The sequence below is a fragment of the Girardinichthys multiradiatus genome, chromosome 3 (genome assembly GCF_021462225.1).
Source record: "Girardinichthys multiradiatus isolate DD_20200921_A chromosome 3, DD_fGirMul_XY1, whole genome shotgun sequence".
In the NCBI taxonomy this organism is placed as follows: domain Eukaryota; kingdom Metazoa; phylum Chordata; class Actinopteri; order Cyprinodontiformes; family Goodeidae; genus Girardinichthys; species Girardinichthys multiradiatus.
In genome coordinates this window covers 27,994,560-28,016,440 of record NC_061796.1, presented here as the reverse complement: position 1 = coordinate 28,016,440, position 21,881 = coordinate 27,994,560, and the positions used below count along the sequence as shown (strand labels likewise).

Sequence of the window (21,881 nt, the reverse complement as noted above, 5' to 3'; positions counted from 1 at the left end):
ATCAGACCACAGTGTATGGCTGCAAAACATACATGCATTTGTCCCTCAGTGCATTTACAATCTGTAATCTTTTTATGATTATTGATTTTGTCTTCTCTGAGTGGCATTTCAGTCCATATGGCTACAACTTGTTTGATTGTGAATAATGATACTCACTTACAGCTTCAACCAGCATGTTCACATGCTCTTTGCTTTTGTTCTTGTATAAATGTGCACATTTTGATTCAAAACACACTATTCTCTGGGACACTTTACCCGTCATGTTTCTGAATTATATAGTAATTGCATTCCGGTGCTGTTTATACTTGGAAAATTTTACCTAATTTTGTGAATTAACCTGTCCATACAGAATCATGGCATCCCCTGTGCTTTTTCAAATTGCTTGAAGGCATTGTAATCCTAATTTATGTAAAAATCTGACAATGACAAAAATGTTGTTTATGTTTTTACAGTGTAGGTAACTCTCTGGTTTAATTTGTTCAACCCTGCTGTAGGAGCCATGCGGAGTTCTGCAACAACCTATTACTGTACAAAACTACATTACATGAAAAATGTGTACAGAAGTGCAAAAGATAATTAAATCAAAGCAGCAACAAGGCCAAAGTGAAACACAATTTAAAAAAATCAACACAGGACACAAAACAGCAGAGAATAGGTGTAATATTGCATAAATATGTATCATAAATATTAGACAACTGGACCACAATGTTAATGTCCACTGTACCAATTTTGCACACTTTAAAGCAACTAAAGTTGAGCAAAATGACTTACAGTCAAGCCAGGTAGAAACTAAAAAATATACTTCAGTAGTAAAATATACAATAAAAAAGGTAAATAAATACAACAATTATGTTGCATTTTATGGATAGAACATAATTAAAATAAACAAGAAAAAATAATGAATAAAATTTTTTACAAATAGTGCCAGACAAAAGTATTAAGAAATGCACTTTAAAAAAAGAAAGAAACAAGAAAACACTGCACAGTGTTGTAGAAGCTAGAGATGTAGAAACCCTGCAGCACATCAAGATATGAATGATAGGAAACAAAGATTAAAGTATGGTTAACCCCTGAAAATGCTAATGTATAATTTCAATCGGGTTACCATAAAAATGCTTACAGTATTTTCAAAAATAAGTAAAGTAAAAAAGAAGCTACAAGACACTCACATGGAGACCCAAAACAATCTCAAATATCTTCCCATTAGATTTAATATGTCTCCATATAGTGCCTAGGGGACACTTTATCATGCTTCTGCCCGGGGACCTGGTTTTTCTGACTCAGTCTATGGCCACTTCAGGTAAAAACGTAAAACCAGATGATCTCTCTGGGTTTTCCTGTAAAACCGAAACTGCCGCAGACGGAACCCCCACACCAGTGGGCGCACCTCTCAAGGATTTAACTGTTGCTCTCTAGTGTCAAACATAACCACACCCTTATGTACCTATTGGCCAGAAGTTTTCCCGGCACCGCCCTCAGCTCGGTGCATCCGCCCCCTCCGCAGCCTGTTGCTGCCAAATCAGTTTGCAGGCTAAATATGTCATTTATTGATTAGAAAGCCTTTTAAACTCAGGTGATGTCTTCGTTTTAAGAGATGTCTGCTTTAAACTAACATTTCGGATGTGTTTAAATTCTCAGGAGCAATTTTCGTTTTTGGAAAGAAAAATGCGCACCTTCTTCCACCTCTGATGTTGTGATTTTTATTGTGTTTTTTTCTGCGCGATTTGAGTGAGTCCGGCCTGGTGCATCATACCAAACTAGAGCAGCAACTGGTCTAGTGGAAGTGCGGTACCGTGCTTGGTGACCAGCTGATCACCGCGCGTCTCTGTCAGGTCTCCCAACCTGACTTCCTACTGCTCAGCGGGTTGCAGAACAACCTCTCCAGGATGGTCTGCCTCCGCGCACCGGGACTTGCGGGCGCCTGGAAAGCAACAGTTTTCCTCCTCAACATCATCTCCTCTGTTGTAACGAAAAGACACGTGGTTTACTGGAACTCTACCAACACAAGGTGAGAAACCTCCTTACTGGTCACTCAGGGATGCTTCCCCTCAGGACAGAAGTGAGCAGCAGCAGAGTAGAGCTGAGGCTGGTCAGGCTGATTCAGTCTTGCGACCTGTGTGTAAAACAAACTGAGCCGGTCTAAACGTGCCCTGCCTTGTTGTTGCACTACAATCTGAGCTCCTTCAGCATGACTCAGAGTTCGGTTTGTTTTAAAGAATCTCAGCTATGCAGCAGATCGTGTCCTTGTGGACTTAATTAAAGAGGGTGCAGAGCAGGTATGTTTGCCGAAAGCCTAAAGGCTATAAAGCTGCTGGAGCTAAAAAAGCCATGTTGATACAGTGGCAAACTGGATTCACCTAAGACCCAGTTACCTGCTCACACATTCTTCATGCAACCTCTTAACTTCCTCATAATGACCATATTTCAGTTGCTTATTATGCGTTAAAGAGAGTCCGAAATATGGGTTTCTCTTTAAATGTTTGATGTCATTAATGACACAGATAACATTCTCATGGCACAGGTGTTCATTTAAGTCTTAAGTGCTTTTGTGCATTGGTTAAAATAATAGAAAGCTATGTGTGTAATTGGGTTGATTGAGGCCATTAGGTTGGCAGAGTGAGACTCACCTGCTCATCCAGGTGGTCTAATTAATGGGTTGAGGTGTGAACACATTAACCATTGTCTTAAAGGCTTGTTTAGAGACTCGTCATACAGGTGCTTAAAAGAAACTCGTGTTCTACGTAGATCCATTGGACACAAGGTGCCATATTGCAAAAAAGATTTTTTCCATTTGGATGAACATAACTTTTGCCAGTGAAGCCTAATAACTATCAGGATTTTTAAAACAGAAATTGTCCTGTGAAATCTTGCAGAAGGTCATGGACACTTCCCACAAGTGAGAAAAGTTCCAGCTAAAGAGGATTGCTGTTCAGAGTGCCATATGAAAGCATATTAATGTAAAATTGAGTGGAAGGAAAAAGTGTGATAGAAAAAGGTGCACAAGACATGCAAATAACCACAGTCTTGGTTTTTTATGCATGTCTAAGATTTGTAAAACATTTGGAATTTGTTTGCCATTAAAATAAACAATAAGTTAATAAATACAATCTTCTAACTAAGACAATGTTGAGGAAGACTCTTGTCAAGCCGACGGTTACTGATAGTTTCCACAAGGAGGCTGAGCCAAGCAAGGTAAATGCTAAAAAACACAGCTATTCAGAGGGATGTATACAAGCATATTATTGGAAAATTTAGACAAAGGAAAAACTGTGGTGGAAATAGAAGCACCAGCAGCCGTGAGAGGATTGTGAAGCAGAGCCTGTTCAAGAAGAGGGGGATTCGAAAAGTGTGACCTGCGGCTGGAGTCAGGCCAGACCAAGAGATTTATGCGATTCAGTTTTTGTAGTTTGTGATCATTTCACAACAGTTAAAAAGCAATAATTCCACCATATAACAGTCTTACGGTGTTTACACCAAAATTAAACTATAAAATATGTATTGTTAATACATAATGTTATCAATAACATCAATGTATTGTTACTTGAGTTCTGATCCACAAACCTAAGCAGAAGTATAGAACTTCTTGCCAAACTAATTGCATAGAATATTATACCATTTTTCCTGTTTTCCTCTTGACGGATATTAGCTGGTTTATTATCGAAGCAATCTGCTTAGATAACCATCCATTCATCTAAACAGACATGGGACTAGTGTAGTTTTAAATGTAGTTTTAAAGCTGTTCCCTGTAGAGGTTCTTTGGTCGTTCTTGTTTAATTTTCAAACCATGACCGTCCATATTTTCTACAACCAAAAATATTTCCAAACCGATGAATATTTCGTTCTTGTAGACCAAGTCAAACGTGCAGTAATTGCAGCAGCCTATCTTTAGGAAGCTGACCGGCAGTGAGCAGCAACATATGAGAGAGGGACAGTGCAGCATTGCTCTATGTGACAGCCAAAGAAAAATTGTGCTACTCCTAAACTTTTCCTGACCTCTAATTAAAATGACTTTAAACTATGAATGTTATGACAGAAGCCTTTAGCATTTTGACACCTTGGTATGCCTTGATACAGACAACTGGGCCATGCAAAATTACTTTTGAAAATATTGTTCAGTCCAGAAAACTGTCTAATTTCCCTTTTAGAGGAGTCCTACTTAATTTATATTCTGAATCTATTCTCATATCCTATTTTCTCCATCTTTATATATTGTAATTGTAAAAAGAAAAAACAGTCATGCAGCCAAGAATGTTTTCCAGGCAATTAAATCCACATTAGAGAGTGTTTATAAGACCATCTCTGTTTTGATTGGCCAGATTGACCGGTCACTAACCCATCAGTTTCAGGGAGTAAAGATTGTGCCAAAATTTGCCCTTTTAACTCGAAAGGCGCTTGCAGAGTAGCTGAGTTATGTATGCAGATTTCTTCTTCATATTTTTGATCAAATGTTCACAAAATGCACAAAACTGGACTATAAATGCAATCTTTTTTCTACGGCTCCAAAAAAAAAAAATCTTAATTTCTTAAATGTTGTATTGCACAAGGTTAAGGTTATAATAAAATTAATGTTAGTGATGCATCCATCAGGGTTCTCCTGATTTTTGGTTTTCTTTGAGATTTGATTAGCCAATCCAGATTTTGACCAACTTTAGTTTTTGTTTTTTTCCCCAAGGAACATATTGCATAAAATAGTAAAAAATATATTTTCCAAACTCTTGATGGTTCTTGCTGTGTAGTACTTCAGTGCAAAGTGTTTGTGCTAAATAAATAAAGGGCTATGTAAATAAAGTTTACATTTATAGAGGTGGTAATTTTGAGTCCAACAGAAAATGAAGAAATTAAAATATTATCCCCTTTTAGGCATCAAAGCAAATCTCTGTAACTATTATCTGATTTTTATTTACCTAAAAACAAATGGCATCAATGTACATTCTGTTGGTTGACGTTTATAGACCAAAAATATTGTGCTGTAAGTTTTGACTTAGTTAACAGGTCTGAATGTTTCAATCAGAGCTGATAATGGGAAGATTGGGTGATATTTTTATTTTTTTTGCATCTCTAACTGAATTCCATGTAAATGATTTTTTTTTCTGTCCACGTATTTATGACAAAAATGTTGTTTATGTTTTTACAGTGTAGGTAACTCTCTGGTTTAATTTGTTCAACCCTGCTGTAGGAGCCATGCGGAGTTCTGCAACAACCTATTACTGTACAAAACTACATTACATGAAAAATGTGTACAGAAGTGCAAAAGATAATCTAAATCAAAGCAGCAACAAGGCCAAAATGAAACAAAATAAAAAAAATCAACACAGGACACAAAACAGCAGATAATAGGTGTAATATTGCATAAATATGTATCATAAATATTAGACAACTGGACCACAATGTTAATGTCCACCGTACCAATTTTGCACACTTTAAGCAAAATGACTTACAGTCAAGCCAGGTAAAAACTAAAAAATATACTTCAGTAGTAAAATATACAATAAAAAAGGTAAATAAATACAACAACTATGGTGCATTTTATGGATAAAACATAATTAAAATAAAAATAAAAATATTATCCCCTTTTAGGCATCAAAGCAAATCTCTGTAACTGTTATCTGATTTTTATTTACCTAAAAACAAATGGCATCAATGTACATTCTGTTGGTTGACGTTTATAGACCAAAAATATTGTGCTGTAAGTTTTGACTTTGAAACATTCAGACCTGTTAACTATAAGAGCTGATAATGGGAAGATTGGGTTATTTTTTTTTTTTTTTTTTTTTTGCATCTCTAACTGAATTCCATGTAAAGGATTTTTTTTTTTCTGTCCACGTATTTCTGAAGAATCTGATCATGACTCTTAAGACCAATAATTTTCTCCCGGGAGCCATTTTGGTCATGACCGCTCTTCTCTTCTTGTATATTAGATCCAGCCATTGTTTCTATTCACACGAGTAAATCCCGAAACTATAAATTAGGATTCAACAGAAACGTGGTCCGGGAGGAACTCTGCAAGGATTAGGAAGCACCTTCATGTCCCCCAGAGATTTGGGGACGAATGGTCACAGCCGGCAGTGGGGTCGCACACACGCTGCTGCACAACTCACAATCACAATGCCATCAGGTGGAGGGTGACCCACTGTAGCAGAGAATCACTCTCATCAGCAACACCCCCCAATCACAAAGCTATCAGTGGAGCACTGATGTCCAGAATCCCCTGGACTCCCTCTCCTCCCCTCTTCTTCTTCATTAGCTCCCTTGTTACATCCTGCTCTCCATTTCATTTTTTTGTCTGTGCTTCCCTCCTTTATATCTCATGACTCCCTTCTGTCCTGTGATGGTTATTGGCAGTTTGATTAGTTGAGCTTCAGTCATTTTCCCATCCCATATTTTCTATTAGCTGCCTGCCAGCCAGCCAGGTTGTCTTGAGGATTATAAATGCAGTCAAGCAGAGGGGAGAGGAGCACAGGGACAGTGGTGCCTTGCTTTTTGCTGGTTCTGTGTTGTACTGCAGGACTTAAAGCTGCAAAGGATTAACTTTTTGCACTTTAGTTAGAATAATAGAATATCCTTGATGTTGTTTCAATATTTTTATATAACAATATTGGTAGTAATAATAATATAAGCATTTTCTGTGTAATTATTTGGAGCCTTTTCTTAGTATTTCTCAGCTAAGATTTGTTTGAACAACTTGACCCCTTATTGTTTAATTCAGTTAGTACATTATCTGGTCAACACAAGCCTGTTAGGGTGACTGTAGGGGAGCATTTAGTTAGTTTACAGTCTTATTTCCCTGAGGAGTTAGTGGAGGAAACAATAAGCCAAATATTGATTCAGAAGAGAGTAGTTTAAGATTTGCATGCGTGTGTCGGTCTCAGACATGATTTGAAATATATAAGATCTGTCTTGCCTGTTTGGTGTCCAGATGGGAAGTAGAATTTGACAAAATATTGAATCACACTTTGCAATATCGATGTGTGCAATATTGCAGTCACAAAGGATGGCTTGTATGTACAGCCCTGACCCATAGTAATAATTAAGACTGATACAAAAACTACTTAGAGCTACACAATATAGACTTTAGTTTGACCAAAAATACTCGAACATATCGTAGCATTTAATATTTTGCAAGATCTCATACCATGGGATCTTGTTACACCCCAGAAAAAGCTGCTTAGTTTAGCACTGTTTGTAAACTACGAAGCAGATGCCAGCCTTTGCGATGTTAGCAGCAAACAGTTAGCCAGCTCGGGTTTCCTCATTGTGCTTGGAAATTATTTGCATCTTGCATGTAACTCATGTTAATGCTTCTTTTTTCATGGAGCTCCTACTATATAGTGCAACCACGAAAAATGTATAAGTGGTACACTATAAAGAGTTCTTTTTAACAAGAAAACCTGGACATTTTTATCTCTCAAGAATGCTAACGTCAGCAGCATTAGCAGTTCGCCAGTTAAAGTATTTTTGACGTACACAAAAACAATTTCTTTATAAAAATTGTTTGTATCTTGACTCTCACAGTTTCTATTTTTCAGCAATGTCAAAAATTAAAATGATGGGGACCTATTTAATGCTCATATATTGTTGCTTAAATCTGTCAAAATAACATTGCAACTCAAGATTGACTTTGAGTCCTGCACACAGTAGATACAGCGTATCAGGAGGTGTCATATTTTTGGTTCATATAATAGCTTATTTTCATAAAGCAACTATATAGTTCTTCATGATACCGTGTTTAACTTAACCATCAATATCAGATTTATTTAAAAATGCGAGATTATTAAAAAACTGTGAAATTGCCCACTAGTGTAGCAGTTATAAGAAGCAACAAGCAGAAGCCAACTTTACCTTTATTAGCAGCTAGCAATTCAAGAACTATTTACTTCAAAACAATAGTCTCTAACATACATAAAGGGTTTTAAGCATAAAGTGGTCATGTTTAATACCTGAACATACAGAAACTAGATGGCCGTTTGCGAAATTTTTGATGAGGAATATCGTGCTAATACTGGAACATGTTGTGCCACAACATCTCTTTGTACCCTTAGAAATGGTCCCTTAGTTTATCACCATTAGGACGTTAATGGTAACTTTAGCAGCACCAGCAGCTAACAGGTAGGTGTAGTAGTCTCACAGTGTTTCCAAATTATTTGTATCTTTTCTGTCACCCTGTTAATGTTTTATTCTACTGAGTACCCAAAATGCTGCCAGATCAACAATTTAACAATGATGGGGGATGGCCTTTTAAGAGCTGATATAATCAGTCTTTATTACTTGACTTTATTAGTTTACTTTTTAAAGCAATACTTCAGGAGTTTCAAACACAAATGCAACATGTCAAGCGTAAAGCACTTATTGTGGTATCTGTTGCTCATAATAGCTAGAACAGCTGAGATCGATAAAGGTACTAGATGGCACTTTACGAGATAGACTTTAATTTGATGAGAAATATGTGATTTTAATATCACAAGATTTTGTTTGCACCTACTAATTGATAAAACTTGTTTTGGATGGCACTGGCACAAGGAGTAAAAAAACCTGGCTGAATTCACAGAGGTTACAAAAAAGGTTTTATGTGACTGTAGCTTGTTGGAGGACAGGCTCTCTTTAGCATGGTTGACAGGAGACGGTCTCTGGCCGCCACGTTTCCTTCAACATCTAGATTTATGGTTTTAATGAAGCGGGGGCAATGGAGTGGAGACAGAAGAGCCTCGTCGCTCTGCCCTTTGCTTGCTAATATGCCTGTAACAAAGGCTCAGTGAAACACTTTTAACAGGCACACATTTAGCACCCTCCTGATTGAAAAATGGAGCTCTGAAATGGAAGTGATGGGGGTCAGCAGCGAATGCTGTGGGATCAGATACCCTGGCCTCTGTCTTTGTGGTGCTCAAGTGGTCGCCCTCTTGTATGAGAGAGAGTTTATGGAGAGAGTTTACGATCGCGCTCGGTTTTACAGCTGTGCCTCCTTTAAAACGATAGTCTCTTATTAGATGAGAAATTGTTAGATACTTCCTGGACCACTTAAAGGTCAGTAAAATTATATAACCTTACTTCTTAGAGTGTGCACTTGTGAGTGCTGGCAATATTTGTTACCCCTCCCCTGAGCAGGAAACTCTAACTCTTTTATTGGTGTATTCATACTTTTTTTGTTGCACCTCAGTGTCCTTTAAAACCTGTTGAGTCAAACACTTCGAACAGCCGTTTTGCTGATGCAGTGATGTCTTTTTTTATTTTATTTTTGGTGCTGCATTCATACTCATAAAATTCACTCAGGAATCTGTTGGGAAGTTTACTCAAAGCAACAAAACTTCACATATTAAATCAATCTAGCGAGAGATGATTTTAGAAATGGTGTATGAGCTGTATCAGCTGCTCATACATCTATAACAAGAACAAATGTTACCCGTACCTAAACCTGAAATAAGCCATTTAATTTCCTCATTCCTCTGCCTATCCTTGTTCCTGTTTTTTTTCTTTCCATTCTTGGATTCTGCAAAAACAGGCAAACTTTTTGCAGCAGCCACTTAAACTAGTTTCTGGTTTCAGTTGCTTAGTTTTATTCTTCGCTGTTGGTCTTTGAATGTTTGTTTCTTTTCTTGAAAGGTGACTTTATCTCTTTTCCGAGGCTCCTCCTAACTGAAGTCACAAAGAGGCATGGTTTTAATATCTAGCATTAAAATTGGAAATGACTACAAAGCATCAATACGTGTTCAGTTATCATCTAATTCTTTCACCAACCTACTCAAAATCAGTTTGAATTTAAAAGCAACCTGTTACACATTTTGGGGTATAGTTTAGTTTTTTTCTGCTTGCTATATAATCTGACAATGAAATCAGATGTAAGCTCTGTCCGTCCATCTGTCTTTCTGTCTGTTGCTTTTCCAAGATGGTTTCATGTTGGTACACAGGTCTAGAAAGGAAACCCTTCCTGTCACCGGCAAAACCCTCAAGCTCATTCTGTGGGGTCTCAAGAGGTTCCCAGGTCAGAAGGGATATATAGTCCCCCAGTCTTCTGCCCGAGATTGTGTCTTTCCAGTAAGATGTACCAAGAAAACCTCCAAAGGAAGGTGCCTTGGAGACTTTCCATTAGATGTCCAAACCACCTCTTTTTGATGAAGAGGGGCAGCAATTCTGCTAATAGCCTCTTAACCTGTGTCCAAGGCAAACTCCAGCCAACACAGAGGAAAGCTAATTTCAGATGCTTATATCTGACACCACTTGAATACTTCAAATTAGACTTTTTAAAGGTTGTTTTTAGGGTATAATATTTTAATGGATAAATATGACACTTGCCTCATTTTGTAATGTTTATTTACATTACAACAGTGGTATTGGAGGGGCACATGTATATCTACTAAAATGCCACGGTATAGTCGTCAGTCAAGGGTTCACGCTTTTAGAAAGAGACCAATCACAAGTGATCTGTGCTGTCTTTAAGAAAGGGAAGTGAACATGTGCTCTTAAAACTTTTTATTAAAAGAGAAAATTTGCAAATTTGGTTAACAATTAAAGGTCTCCACACCTAATTAATGCAGATTGGCTGATTTGATAATGACATGCAGGAGGATAAAGACCCACTTGCTTGTTTTTTTTATTAACAGTATGCAGAGTTCAAGTTTTCAACAATTCGGCAGTAGTGGAATTTAAGCGGTGGATATGGGGCATGCTCAATAGCCATAAAAATACCACAGTTATGGCAAGTCGTTTGTGCATTTGTAAAATTTTTAATCCTTCATAATGAATAAACCACCAGGAACCACTAGACTGTTAACACCATGAGTTTCTTAAAAAGTGCTTGTGTTGTAATACTTAAGTTACAATTTAAAATAGTTTTGCATGTTCTTTTATTTGTTCTATTTTCATAAGTAGAAGAAGGGTTTCGCACAGTTTAGTTACGCATATTACCTTACATTGAGGTACTGGTTAATTAAAACTTCATAAAAAATGTCTTATTTTAATTTTCAAGTAACTTTGCCTGGTGTACATAGCTTGCTACATTGGAGCCCCCTCATTAGTACTTATTTATTTTTCTGTCCTTGTTTTTGTGAAGGTGTTTTCTTCTGTTTTAAAGAAGTTGCTGTAGTACTACCGTTCTGTAACTCGAAAACTGTGGTGTATATATATCAAACCATGACTTACATCTCTAGTGATGCCCAGCATTATACATCATCGTTGAAATTGTCAGCACTTCTAGGGCAGTAAAAGTACTTACCAACATTTAGTCTCTATTTAAAATATGCAAAATCACAGTCTGAATACTCCCATAGTATTACAAAAAGCACCGGAACCCGCATTCACTGTTGTAAATCCGCAAACCATTGGATGAGGAAACAAGTAGTAGTGAAATAGAATGAAAAGGATTATTTAGCATTTACAGACAGTAAGAATAACATAACATGTTTTTCCCAGCAGTTTTCCAACTTGAACCCACTTTTTAAGTTTGGAAATAGTCCTTAAAGCAAAAAAAAAAAACAGCAGCTCCCTTTGAGCCCCTTCTTTCTTTCTGCGTATATCCGTCATCCCTTAGACAAACTCTGAGCTTGGGCTCCGGGCCAGAGGAACGTGTTTAAACAGTGTGTGAGGAGGTGAATTTTTGTATTGGTTTTTCTGTATCTCTATTGAAAGCTGCCCTTGTAAGTCTCCCGTGTAATCTCTGCTCTGTTTATGCGTCATTTCTCTCTGCGTGCGCCCATGAATCATCTGCTTTAAATACCAAAGTAAATCACATTGTGCATATCACACATTCATCTCTCTCACACATATACAGATCTGATCTGTGTGGCATTACAAGCAGCAGATAAACATGCCTTACGCTGAAGTAAAAGCAGCAGATAGTGTTTGTAGTCATGTCTTGGTAGAGGGGGATTCTTTTATTTTTATATTTTTGTTTAATCATGTAGCAGTCATTGAGTATCCATTGCTTCTCTGCTGCATGTGTGGGCTTAAATGAAAGTATTTCTCATACTGTCTGCCATCTCCCCTCCCTGTGTCTGTCTCTACTAATCTCTGTCTTCCCCTGGTAAATGATTAACATGGAGAACCTGGCTGAACTATAATCAACAAACCCACAGTGAGGTAATTACACTTTATTCCCTGTCCTGCTAACAAAGCAATTTCTCTCTCCTCGTCCTCCTCTCCCTCCCCCTCTTCTCCTCATCTGTCATGTAGCTGTATCAGTGTCTCTCTTTCTTTTTACCTTGTTTCTCTCCATTGTCTCAGTAACTGCTGCGCTGCGACCTGTGTAGATTCAGAGATGCATTTGTGTACCTTGTCTGTCTTTTGTAAGCGAGCCTTGTCTGCTTGTGGATTTGAGTGTGTTGTATCGAAGTGAGTTTGCTTTGTATGCACCCTTGAGCTGCTTCGTCTCTGTCAGAAAACAATGCAGGGCAGTGATTTTTAGCAGTTTGTAAAACTTCAGAATTGACATTCGGTGCTATTGTTGTCGGCTGAAGTTTGTTTCAAGAGGAGCAATAGCTCCGGCAGAGGGGTGTGTGCGTGCGTGTGTGCGTGTTTTGGACTTGCTCGTTTGGGTAAATGGGTTAGTCTTTGTTTCCTTGACAAATTCATAGAGCTGTAATCATTTTCACAACCTAGAAACAAACCTGCCAAGACATCAAAAATATTCAAATTACAAATTTTGCTGTAATCTTTTTCCTCATTTCTTTTTCTCAACTTTTCAGACTTCTCTCCTTCCCAAAGCAAGCTGTGAAAGGGTCTTTATACTGAGAAAAATCCTCATTTCCAGCTAGTGGTGTGTGGCTGTGGGAACATTTACCAACGTCTGTGATAGCCTCTCATCTAAATGGGTTATTGTTTTGCTTCCACTTGTTAGCTGATTTTAGGTGTGACTAAGGTGTTTAAAGAAAGGGTGAATTGTTGCCTTTGAATGCCTCTATTTCTGTTTGTTTCAAATGTGGGGCATTTAAAACAACCAGAGCAAGGTGCAACCAATGTTTTAAAGAACCATTTACAAGTTAGTACTGATTAAGTATGGACTTGTATAAGATTCTCACTGTATGATATACTGGAGTAAAAATTTCCCAATTTATTTTGTTTACATGACGCTTGAAATAAAAATTTATAACTTTCTTGTTGCTGTTTTTTAAGCAACAAATATTCAAGGTTCTTGTAGTTGCATTACTCTGTTTCATACATCCGGCAAAAACTCTTCTGGCATCTCTTTAGACTTCAAACCGTGACATCGAACTTTGTAAAACCCGGGTATAACTTGATATCAGTCTATTACTGCCTGATATTGTTTATGTTGGTTGCTGTGGTGTGCATCAATGCGTAACCTGTAATCCTTAATTCAGCTGTTAAGTGATATATTACACCCCAGAATGCATGCAACATAAATATAATGGTTGCACAACAATAATAATCTTTCCAGCTGAAGGTAACACTGAGACTCGGGCATACTGTGTTGAAAATGAGGATTGAGGCAGAGGCCTAACAGTAGTGAGGAGGTCTATATTAAAATGGATCAGATAGTCACAGTGCAGCTCGAAGCCGTTGGAGCAGACATGGTGTACAGGCATGAAAGGATGGCCGCCTCTCTCCTGGTCAGGATATATAGTCAATCGATACCAATTTACCAGCCAGATATTATCGTCACCTTCTAGCATTATCACAAGACTGCATATGGACCCATTGCATTCCCAATTTCTCTCTCCACGTCCGCCTGTTTCTCTGTGTGCACACATACATCAATATTACATTGCATTAAGGTGTAATAAGTTGCACTGTGTGAATGTCTCCTAGTGAGCTGGAACAGCTGCGAAATGAAATGAGGTGCACTGTTGGCACAGTGCAGCCTGCTTTGGCACAAAATGGCTGCTGTGCCGTGTGCGTGTGAAGAGGGCGGTTATGGTGGCTAAAAGGCTGCTGGTGAACAGCAAGCGTGAGTGCATTTATTCATTCATGGCTCACAATGACCTGTCACTGTTAGTAGTGTCAAACGAGCTGTGTACTCATTTAATGTACAACAGCAATTAAACTGGCAGGGGAGGTAAAGAACGCGTAGACACGAAATGTGGGAAACACTGTCAATCTAATCCTGGATAAAACAAAACAATGTGATGCTTGTTTAGCCAACAGAAGGATTGTAGAGTTTCTCTCACATGTGTGCACGGAGAATCAAATGTTTTCAAGTACACATAACCCTGCAAAATGCTCTTCCACTCAGCTCAGAAATCCTACCAAAAAGGCAGCCTGGGAATTCCCAGAGACAGAAATTGAATTAGTATTGAGCCAGGCAGAGCAAAAGGCTGTGGCAGGAGCCTGGATTATTGTACAAGACAAGGTCCTGACTGCCAGAAGGACACAGAGACATCATACCTCCACTGATAATAGGTGCTTAGGGGCAGCTACTCGGAAATGTGTGTTCAAATCAGGTTTTTTTCACAGTGAAACTGCTTCTGCAAACAGACTCCTCTGCAACTATCCCTGATTAGGATACCCATGTTTTCTAAAAATATAGTGCATTAGATTACTCTTTGTGGCCTCCAAGTAACTGAGTCTTTCTGCATGGACCATAATCAGCCACATGTCTTAATTGTTTTGCACAGATTAGGAGTTTTGTTTATGTAAATTTTATTTGTGTCTTGAATGTGCTTATAGTGTTTCATTGCGTAGTAGAAAAAGGAGCTACATTTTAAATGGTGCAGGCTCCTTTAATTTTGACACAATGCCTATGCTTTTGACTGTTGGAAATATTTCTTAACAGCCACATTTGTTTTTCTTGTGAGGAAAAAGTGTAAGAGCCATTCTTTTGCAGCCAGCTGACCAACAGTTGCAGGGCAGGTGTGGTAGTGAAACACTCTTATACTTTATATTCATAATCCTTTCAGCCAGGAGAACTATAGCACTTTCTCTGGCATCTTATTAAAAAGAACAGCATGATGGAAAGTTATAGCAGGTTTATACTGGCCTGTGCTTTATCAGACAATAATAATAAAACATGATGAGGCATTCTGCCTGGGATGTTACATTTAAAGATACTTTTGAATAAAGTCAACTTTAGAAAACGTCCGCACTCCCTAAAGAAGAAAAAAATGCTTAAACAATAAAATAACAGATCTGCATGAAGGCTGTTTTTCTTTGAACTGCAGTGCTCATCACTTTTTATTTCATTTATTGATTTAGATCTAATTATATCGGCTGTTGGCCATAAATCTGTTTCAACATGTTTTGTACACTTTGCACTACCGAGTCTTTGAGTTTACGGTAAAAGCAATGGTGGTGGTAAACTTCATTACAGGTTTAGTGGTCTACAACGTTGTTCTCCTGTAAAGTGTAGCTTATTTACTGTCTATCTCAGCAGAGACAATGAGTGATAGGAAAATCTTGGATGGGCAGGGTATATATAGAGTCTGAAATGGTAAGAAATTTAAGGATTTTCAAGGTCTGAAAAATATGGAAAAACATTAAGGTGTATTAAACAATATTTGAATTTTGAAATGTTAAGACTTCTACAATTGTCTAAATGTTGTATCCATCCATCCATCCATCCATCCATCAGCAACAGCACCGCGCCTAAGTTCACTGTAAAAATTGTGTGGGTTCACAAATTCATGGGTCATGTACTACTGTACTTATTTTGGTTCTGTCTTCCAGACGTATGGCACAGCACAACCTACTTTCAGCCCACACTGACTTGAAGCAAACTGATTTCTGCCTCATTTTGGGTTTGCACCGACACACCCGTACCACACACACAACACAAATGAACATACATACTGTGTCACTGCTTCATTTTTTAAGACCCTAGAGAAGGTAGAAACATCAGACCCACAGTGGAGGAAGTGAGGGATGAAGAACGTGTTAAGGAGAGGATGATGGGGAAAGAGTCAACAGATTTCAACTCCCAAAACAGCTCAGGAAGCCCCCAGGGATGAGGAGGAAGGGAGAGGCTGAGAGGACAGAAGAAAGGGTGTCAGAAAGCATTACACTAACAGTCAGAGTAAGGGAGTGAGGGGTGAACCTTTCCTCCACCCCCTACTTCATGATGCAGGCGGGTGTACAGGTGTTGTAGAGATGGATGCACGTGATACAGATAGTACCATTGGCCTGCCTGCAAACACACGTGGCTCCTCCGACTCTGGGGAGAGACTGAGGAGGAATCACACTACATTTAGAGCTGACGGTGCTTTCCTGGTTTGTAAAGTGGTGGAGTCACCTGAATTAAAAAGAACAAGGGACTTTTATCAGAAGCCCATTTAAGTTCGCAAAAGCTCTGGTTCTCTGAGACTCAGTTGGTGCTTTTATATGTCAAGATATATAAAGAGTCCTTTTTTTTTACTAAAAGGAAATGTACAATTTGATCCTTATCTCTTGATGGCCTTGTTTTTTTTTTTTGTATTTGCCTGTGTTCATCTTTTTTCTAAACTCTACTTTTACTCACAGTTACTGTGTAGATTGCACTCAGCGCCTATGTAATAAATAAATGTCCCATCTCTGAATATAAAGAAGCCTTTCTGTGTGGAAATTGACTGCTCTAGCTGTGCTGTTTTCACCTGCTACTTTCCCTGATGTCATTGTTGCAACCATATAAAACAGTTTTACAAGGAAATAGTTCAAATGAACTATTCTTATTTACAACTTTGATGCAATCTGACAATTTTTATTTTATTATATTTTTGGTGCAATGGTTAAAGTTTTTTTAAAATAAATGAAGCGTGTAATCAGATCTTTTGACTAACGATCACATGATATTTAAAAATGTTTGCATCTGAACATTGTTTAAATGGTCCATAGACATCTAGGCTGAAACTATTATAAATTTAGTTTAAAAGTGAATGTTTTTGTTGTCGTCTATTTGGATTTTTAGACATTTATTAGAAGTCTAATGTAGGTTAGTTTTTAGCCGAGACTTACAAAGAAAAATGAAGGTGGATTGATATCAAATTAACTGACTTTTTACATTTTGGGTACTCTACAGGGAAAATGATATAAACGGTACCAATGCTAAGAACTGTGAGATTACTGCGACTGGCTAAACATTAGCTGATAACGATGCTAATGTTAGCTTCTGCTTTGTAGCTTTCAGCCAGCACTAAACTCTTGGTACAATTTACAGTGCTTACACTTATCAAACATGTTGTGCATTAACAGGGATTATTTAAAACAGTTGAGAAACCATTATTCTACTTGTGAAAGCACAAAAAATGGGAGCCTTTTTAATGTTTATTGGTTGTAGGACCAATTTAGAATCTAACCAGAAATATATGTAATAGTTTAACTTGGAGTGGAATGTTACTCACTGAATAAAGATTGTTTAAAACAGTTTGTGATTGATAAAACCTTTTACTCTATTTTTAAAACCAAAAAAGTTTCCTACAAATAAAATAACCTTGTCCGCGTGAACTAGATATTGTCTTATCTTGTCAGCTGGTTGTAATATTACTCCCCTATTTTTTGGTTAATCACACCTAATCAGATAACTGTAATTTATCGTGTGACAGAATCCAGAGCAGGGGTTAGTTTTTATTATTTGTTTTTTATTCTTGAAATAGAAGAAAGAGCCAATCTCCATAGATATGACCTTGTATCAGGAGAACCCATGAATCTCATTGCTCCTGTATTCAGCTGCAAATAGAGTTCTTGTTAGCGGTGCTCTTCTCAAAAACCTGCAGCAAAGGTTCATTGTTTGTGACTATGGAAATATGTGCTTTCACCTAAAATACTCAGTGACAAATGTCTTCTCATAAAATCCAGCACTCATTGTTTTGTTTTTAAAGGTGTCCTTATGGATTTGTTATTAACCACATTACAAAAAATGAACAGTATATACTTACTGCATATTTGTGTCTGTTTGCATCAGATTTACAACAGACCTTTTGCCATTAATTGGGGAGAAAAACAGTCCCACATGCCTTACCTCCTGTGTGCTAATCTTGCAATTTTTTTGGGTCATTGTGGTTCATTACCTAAAACGGCAAGCAGTCATCTCTAATCCCAAATTAATCAGTTAATCCCGTCTGCACCTCTCCTCATGACCCTCGCCACTTCCTTCCTTTCTACTCCTAAATCCATCCCACAGCCCCCCTCCTGCTTCCCGTCTTATTGTGTCTGAACCTTTCATCCGTGTTGTAGAACTTTGACCTCAACTGGCCTTTCCAAGAAAACCAGCGACTGGAAGGCCAAACTAAAGCCATACAAACTAAAGCCAAAGTTGTTGTGCTGAATATATTTGCGTAAAGTCAACAGCTTTTCTGTAACAAAGCAATTAAACATATTTGAGAACAATTTAAAGTTTATGTCTCTCCTTTTTGATTGCTGTATTTTTTCATGAGGTGCGGGGCTGTACAGGCGGGTAGCTCTGCGTGACTAGAACAGACCAAAGCTGCATGCCTTGAAGGGGAATAAAGTGGACCTTCCATACACCAGACACACAGAGCGATATGAATCTCAACCGATGTGACGGCGAAAGATGGAGAGCATGGATCGGCTGTGAGGAGGGTGGGAGAAGGGAAGCAGGCAGTTTAGACTCCTGGGATTCTGAAGCAGTGACCGTGAAAGTGCTTAGATAAACAGAGAGAGAGAGACTGAGGGAAGGGAGGGCAAAGTGAGTAAAATTGTGGTGGAAAGAGAGGGTGGTAAGGTGCAGGCCCACAGACTAGAGAAGGAAATGAGACCTGCAGTAGATGGGTCTAAAAGATGAAAAAGGGGAGTAAAACCAAGAATAGAAGTTTTTAAGTAAGCTGACCAACCCTCAGAACCACTAAGAGTGGCAATCTTACCCTATTTACTCCTTAACTCTTCTTTGCCGGTCTCTTCCCCTCTCCTTTTCCTCTCCCTCCCACACTTTAAATTATTCAGGACAGTTGGATGTGTTTGAGCATGTCTCCTAGACATTTTCTGTACTTGTACGTTTGACAGACAAACTGCAGGACATTTCTAGCCCACCAACCAACCAGTCCTTGGTGAACAACCACAGCAAAATCAGAGTTGGGGAAAGCCAGGGGGATTGCTCACCTGAGATTCAAAAGAGAACTCTACTCTGCCTATCCAGCATTGACCTTAACATCATGGTTAACAAGACAAAAAAATGGTGTATACAAATTGGACAGAGGCTTCACCGTCAGAAGGCTGACCTACTTTGAAAATGATGGATTTTCACAAAGCCATGTCTGATTTATTGGCTGAGTGTATATGCTTTGCAAGTGCCCTTTTCAGTGTAGTGGCTCTGCCTGGGTAAATGTGTGTATGTGTTCATGTGTTTGAAGGGGTTATGTCCTCCTTAACCTACTTAAACAGGTGGGCTGATAGACTTGGGCTACTGATCAGCATAGGTTAGTGCAGTTACATTAAAAAAGTGTAGAATACATGCCTTTAAAAAGTGAGCTTCAGAAGGAGGAGACAAGATAATTAATAGTATAAACGTTGCAAAAAAGTAAAAATTATATGATGCTAAAATTAAATCTGCAGCGAAATTAGCAGGTTACACGACTTTTTTTTTAAGTGTGACTGGCCCTAACTGGTGACCAGCTGGTCAAAAAGTGAAAAGCAAATTCTTTCTTTGTAATTGATCTGTGAATGGATCTTACTTGGGGGCTACTATGTCCTGCGAACAACCTTTTTTGCTATGGACACTTACTGAGTGAAAAAGACTTAAACTGAGCATTATCCGTGTCGGTAAAAGGTTTTCAAGAAGTCAGAGGAAGCACAGAGCTCTAAGAATATATTTAAAAGTAAACAGTTTTTTCTGCAATCTGTTAAGATGCATCAATGCTTCATTCTGTGAGAGAGCAAGAGATTCAGCAGATAACAGAAAGGCCTAATGGAATATAGCAAGGCTGCTCTGTTTTGTCCTTTTGAGCTTTCAACCTTTCATGTAACATGCTGGTTTTGGCATCGTTGCCACCCTTTTGGAAATTTCTACAATTTGTAGGCAATACACACAGAGACAGCTGTTTTACTAAGTGCACTAACAGTGATTATTGTTAATAAAAGATGAAAAAAAAAAAAAGAACTCCAGTGGAAATTGGCCACAAAATTCTGATTGGTGCATCTCTGGTGCACATCTCCTTAAAAACACTTCTAAATTAGTAATTTACATCCTTACAGGAGTTTGCTGACAACTAGGGTGTGGATTATAAAAAAGTGCACAAGGAGAACATGGAAAACTTTAAAACAGAACACTGGTTTAGATTTAAACTGGAGAACGTCAGACAACACTCTGAACCACACCATGGTGTGAACCCAGCCTAAAAACCTTTAATATTTTTAAAGCATATATCACCTCCGAAAAGGTGACTTTCGCCATGCTGAAAAATGTTTTCAGGTCAGAAGGGAAAATCTACAGGGGTTGGACAATGGAACTGAAACACCTGTCATTTTAGTGTGGGAGGTTTCATGGCTAAATTGGACCAGCCTGGTAGCCAGTCTTCATTGATTGCACATTGCACCAGTAAGAGCAGAGTGTGAAGGTTCAATTAGCAGGGTAAGAGCACAGTTTAGCTCAAAATATTGAAATGCACACAACATTATGGGTGACATACCAGATTTCAAAAGAGGACAAATTGTCGGTGCACGTCTTGCTGGCGCATCTGTGACCAAGACAGCAAGTCTTTGTGATGTATCAAGAGCCATGGTATCCAGGGTAAGGTCAGCATACCACCAAGAAGGACGAACCACATCCAACAGGATTAACTGTGGACGCAAGAGGAAACTGTCTGAAAGGGATGTTCGGGTGCTAACCCGGATTGTATCCAAAAAACATAAAACCACGGCTGCCCAAATCACGGCAGAATTAAATGTGCACCTCAACTCTCCTGTTTCCACCAGAACTGTCCGTCAGGAGCTCCACAGGGTCAATATACACGGCCGGGCTGCTATAGCCACACCTTTGGTCACTCATGCCAATGCCAAACGTCGGTTTCAATGGTGCAAGGAGCGCAAATCTTGGGCTGTGGACAATGTGAAACATGTATTGTTCTCTGATGAGTCCACCTTTACTGTTTTCCCCACATCCGGAAGAGTTACGGTGTGGAGAAGCCCCAAAGAAGCGTACCACCCAGACTGTTGCATGCCCAGAGTGAAGCATGGGGGTGGATCAGTGATGGTTTGGGCTGCCATACCATGGCATTCCCTTGGCCCAATACTTGGGCCCGTCACTGCCAAGGACTACCGAACCATTCTTGAGGACCATGTGCATCCAATGGTTCAAACATTGTATCCTGAAAGCAGTGCCGTGTATCAGGATGACAATGCACCAATACACACAGCAAGACTGGTGAAAGATTGGTTTGATGAACATGAAAATGAAGTTGAACATCTCCCATGGCCTGCACAGTCACCAGATCTAAATAATATTGAGCCACTTTGGGGTGTTTTGGAGGAGCGAGTCAGGAAACGTTTTCCTCCACCAGTATCACGTAGTGACCTGGCCACTATCCTGCAAGAAGAATGGCTTAAAATCCCTCTGACCACTGTGCAGGACTTGTATATGTCATTCCCAAGACAAATTTACGCTGTATTGGCCGCAAAAGGAGGCCCTACACCATATTAATAAATTATTGTGGTCTAAAACCAGGTGTTTCAGTTTCATTGTCCAACCCCTGTATATCACATTCGAGGTAAACAAAGACCAACGATCCTAAATTGAATTTAACGCATTTACTAAACAGTGTGACTGCTCAATAAGCCAAAAAAAAAAGACGGATTTGTAGATTAGACGTTTATAGAATTAAATATGATAGTTGGCAACATTGACAAATCATTATCAACCTTGAGCAATTCAGTATCAGGTTGAAAAGGTCATGGTTGAATGTTACTGTAAACTAGAAGCACATCTAACCTGAAAAGAGATTTATGTATAAACAACTCTATCAATCTCAGACTCTCCAAGGTTGCATTTCCTCCATTACTTTATAGACTTTAACAAATTA

The 21,881-nt window shown here is 38.6% G+C and overlaps 1 protein-coding gene across 1 annotated transcript in view; it reads left to right on the top strand.

Moving 5' to 3' along the window:
- The first annotated feature begins 1,223 nt into the window (after nt 1-1,223).
- The window catches only part of si:dkey-246i14.3 (ephrin A4), a 61,235-nt gene continuing 40,577 nt past the window's right edge, over nt 1,224-21,881 (top strand). Inside the window, exon 1 of the mRNA XM_047362098.1 lies at nt 1,224-2,008. Coding sequence (XP_047218054.1) covers nt 1,887-2,008 — 122 coding nt within the window. The 5' untranslated portion in view covers nt 1,224-1,886. The remainder of the gene's footprint in view (nt 2,009-21,881) is intronic.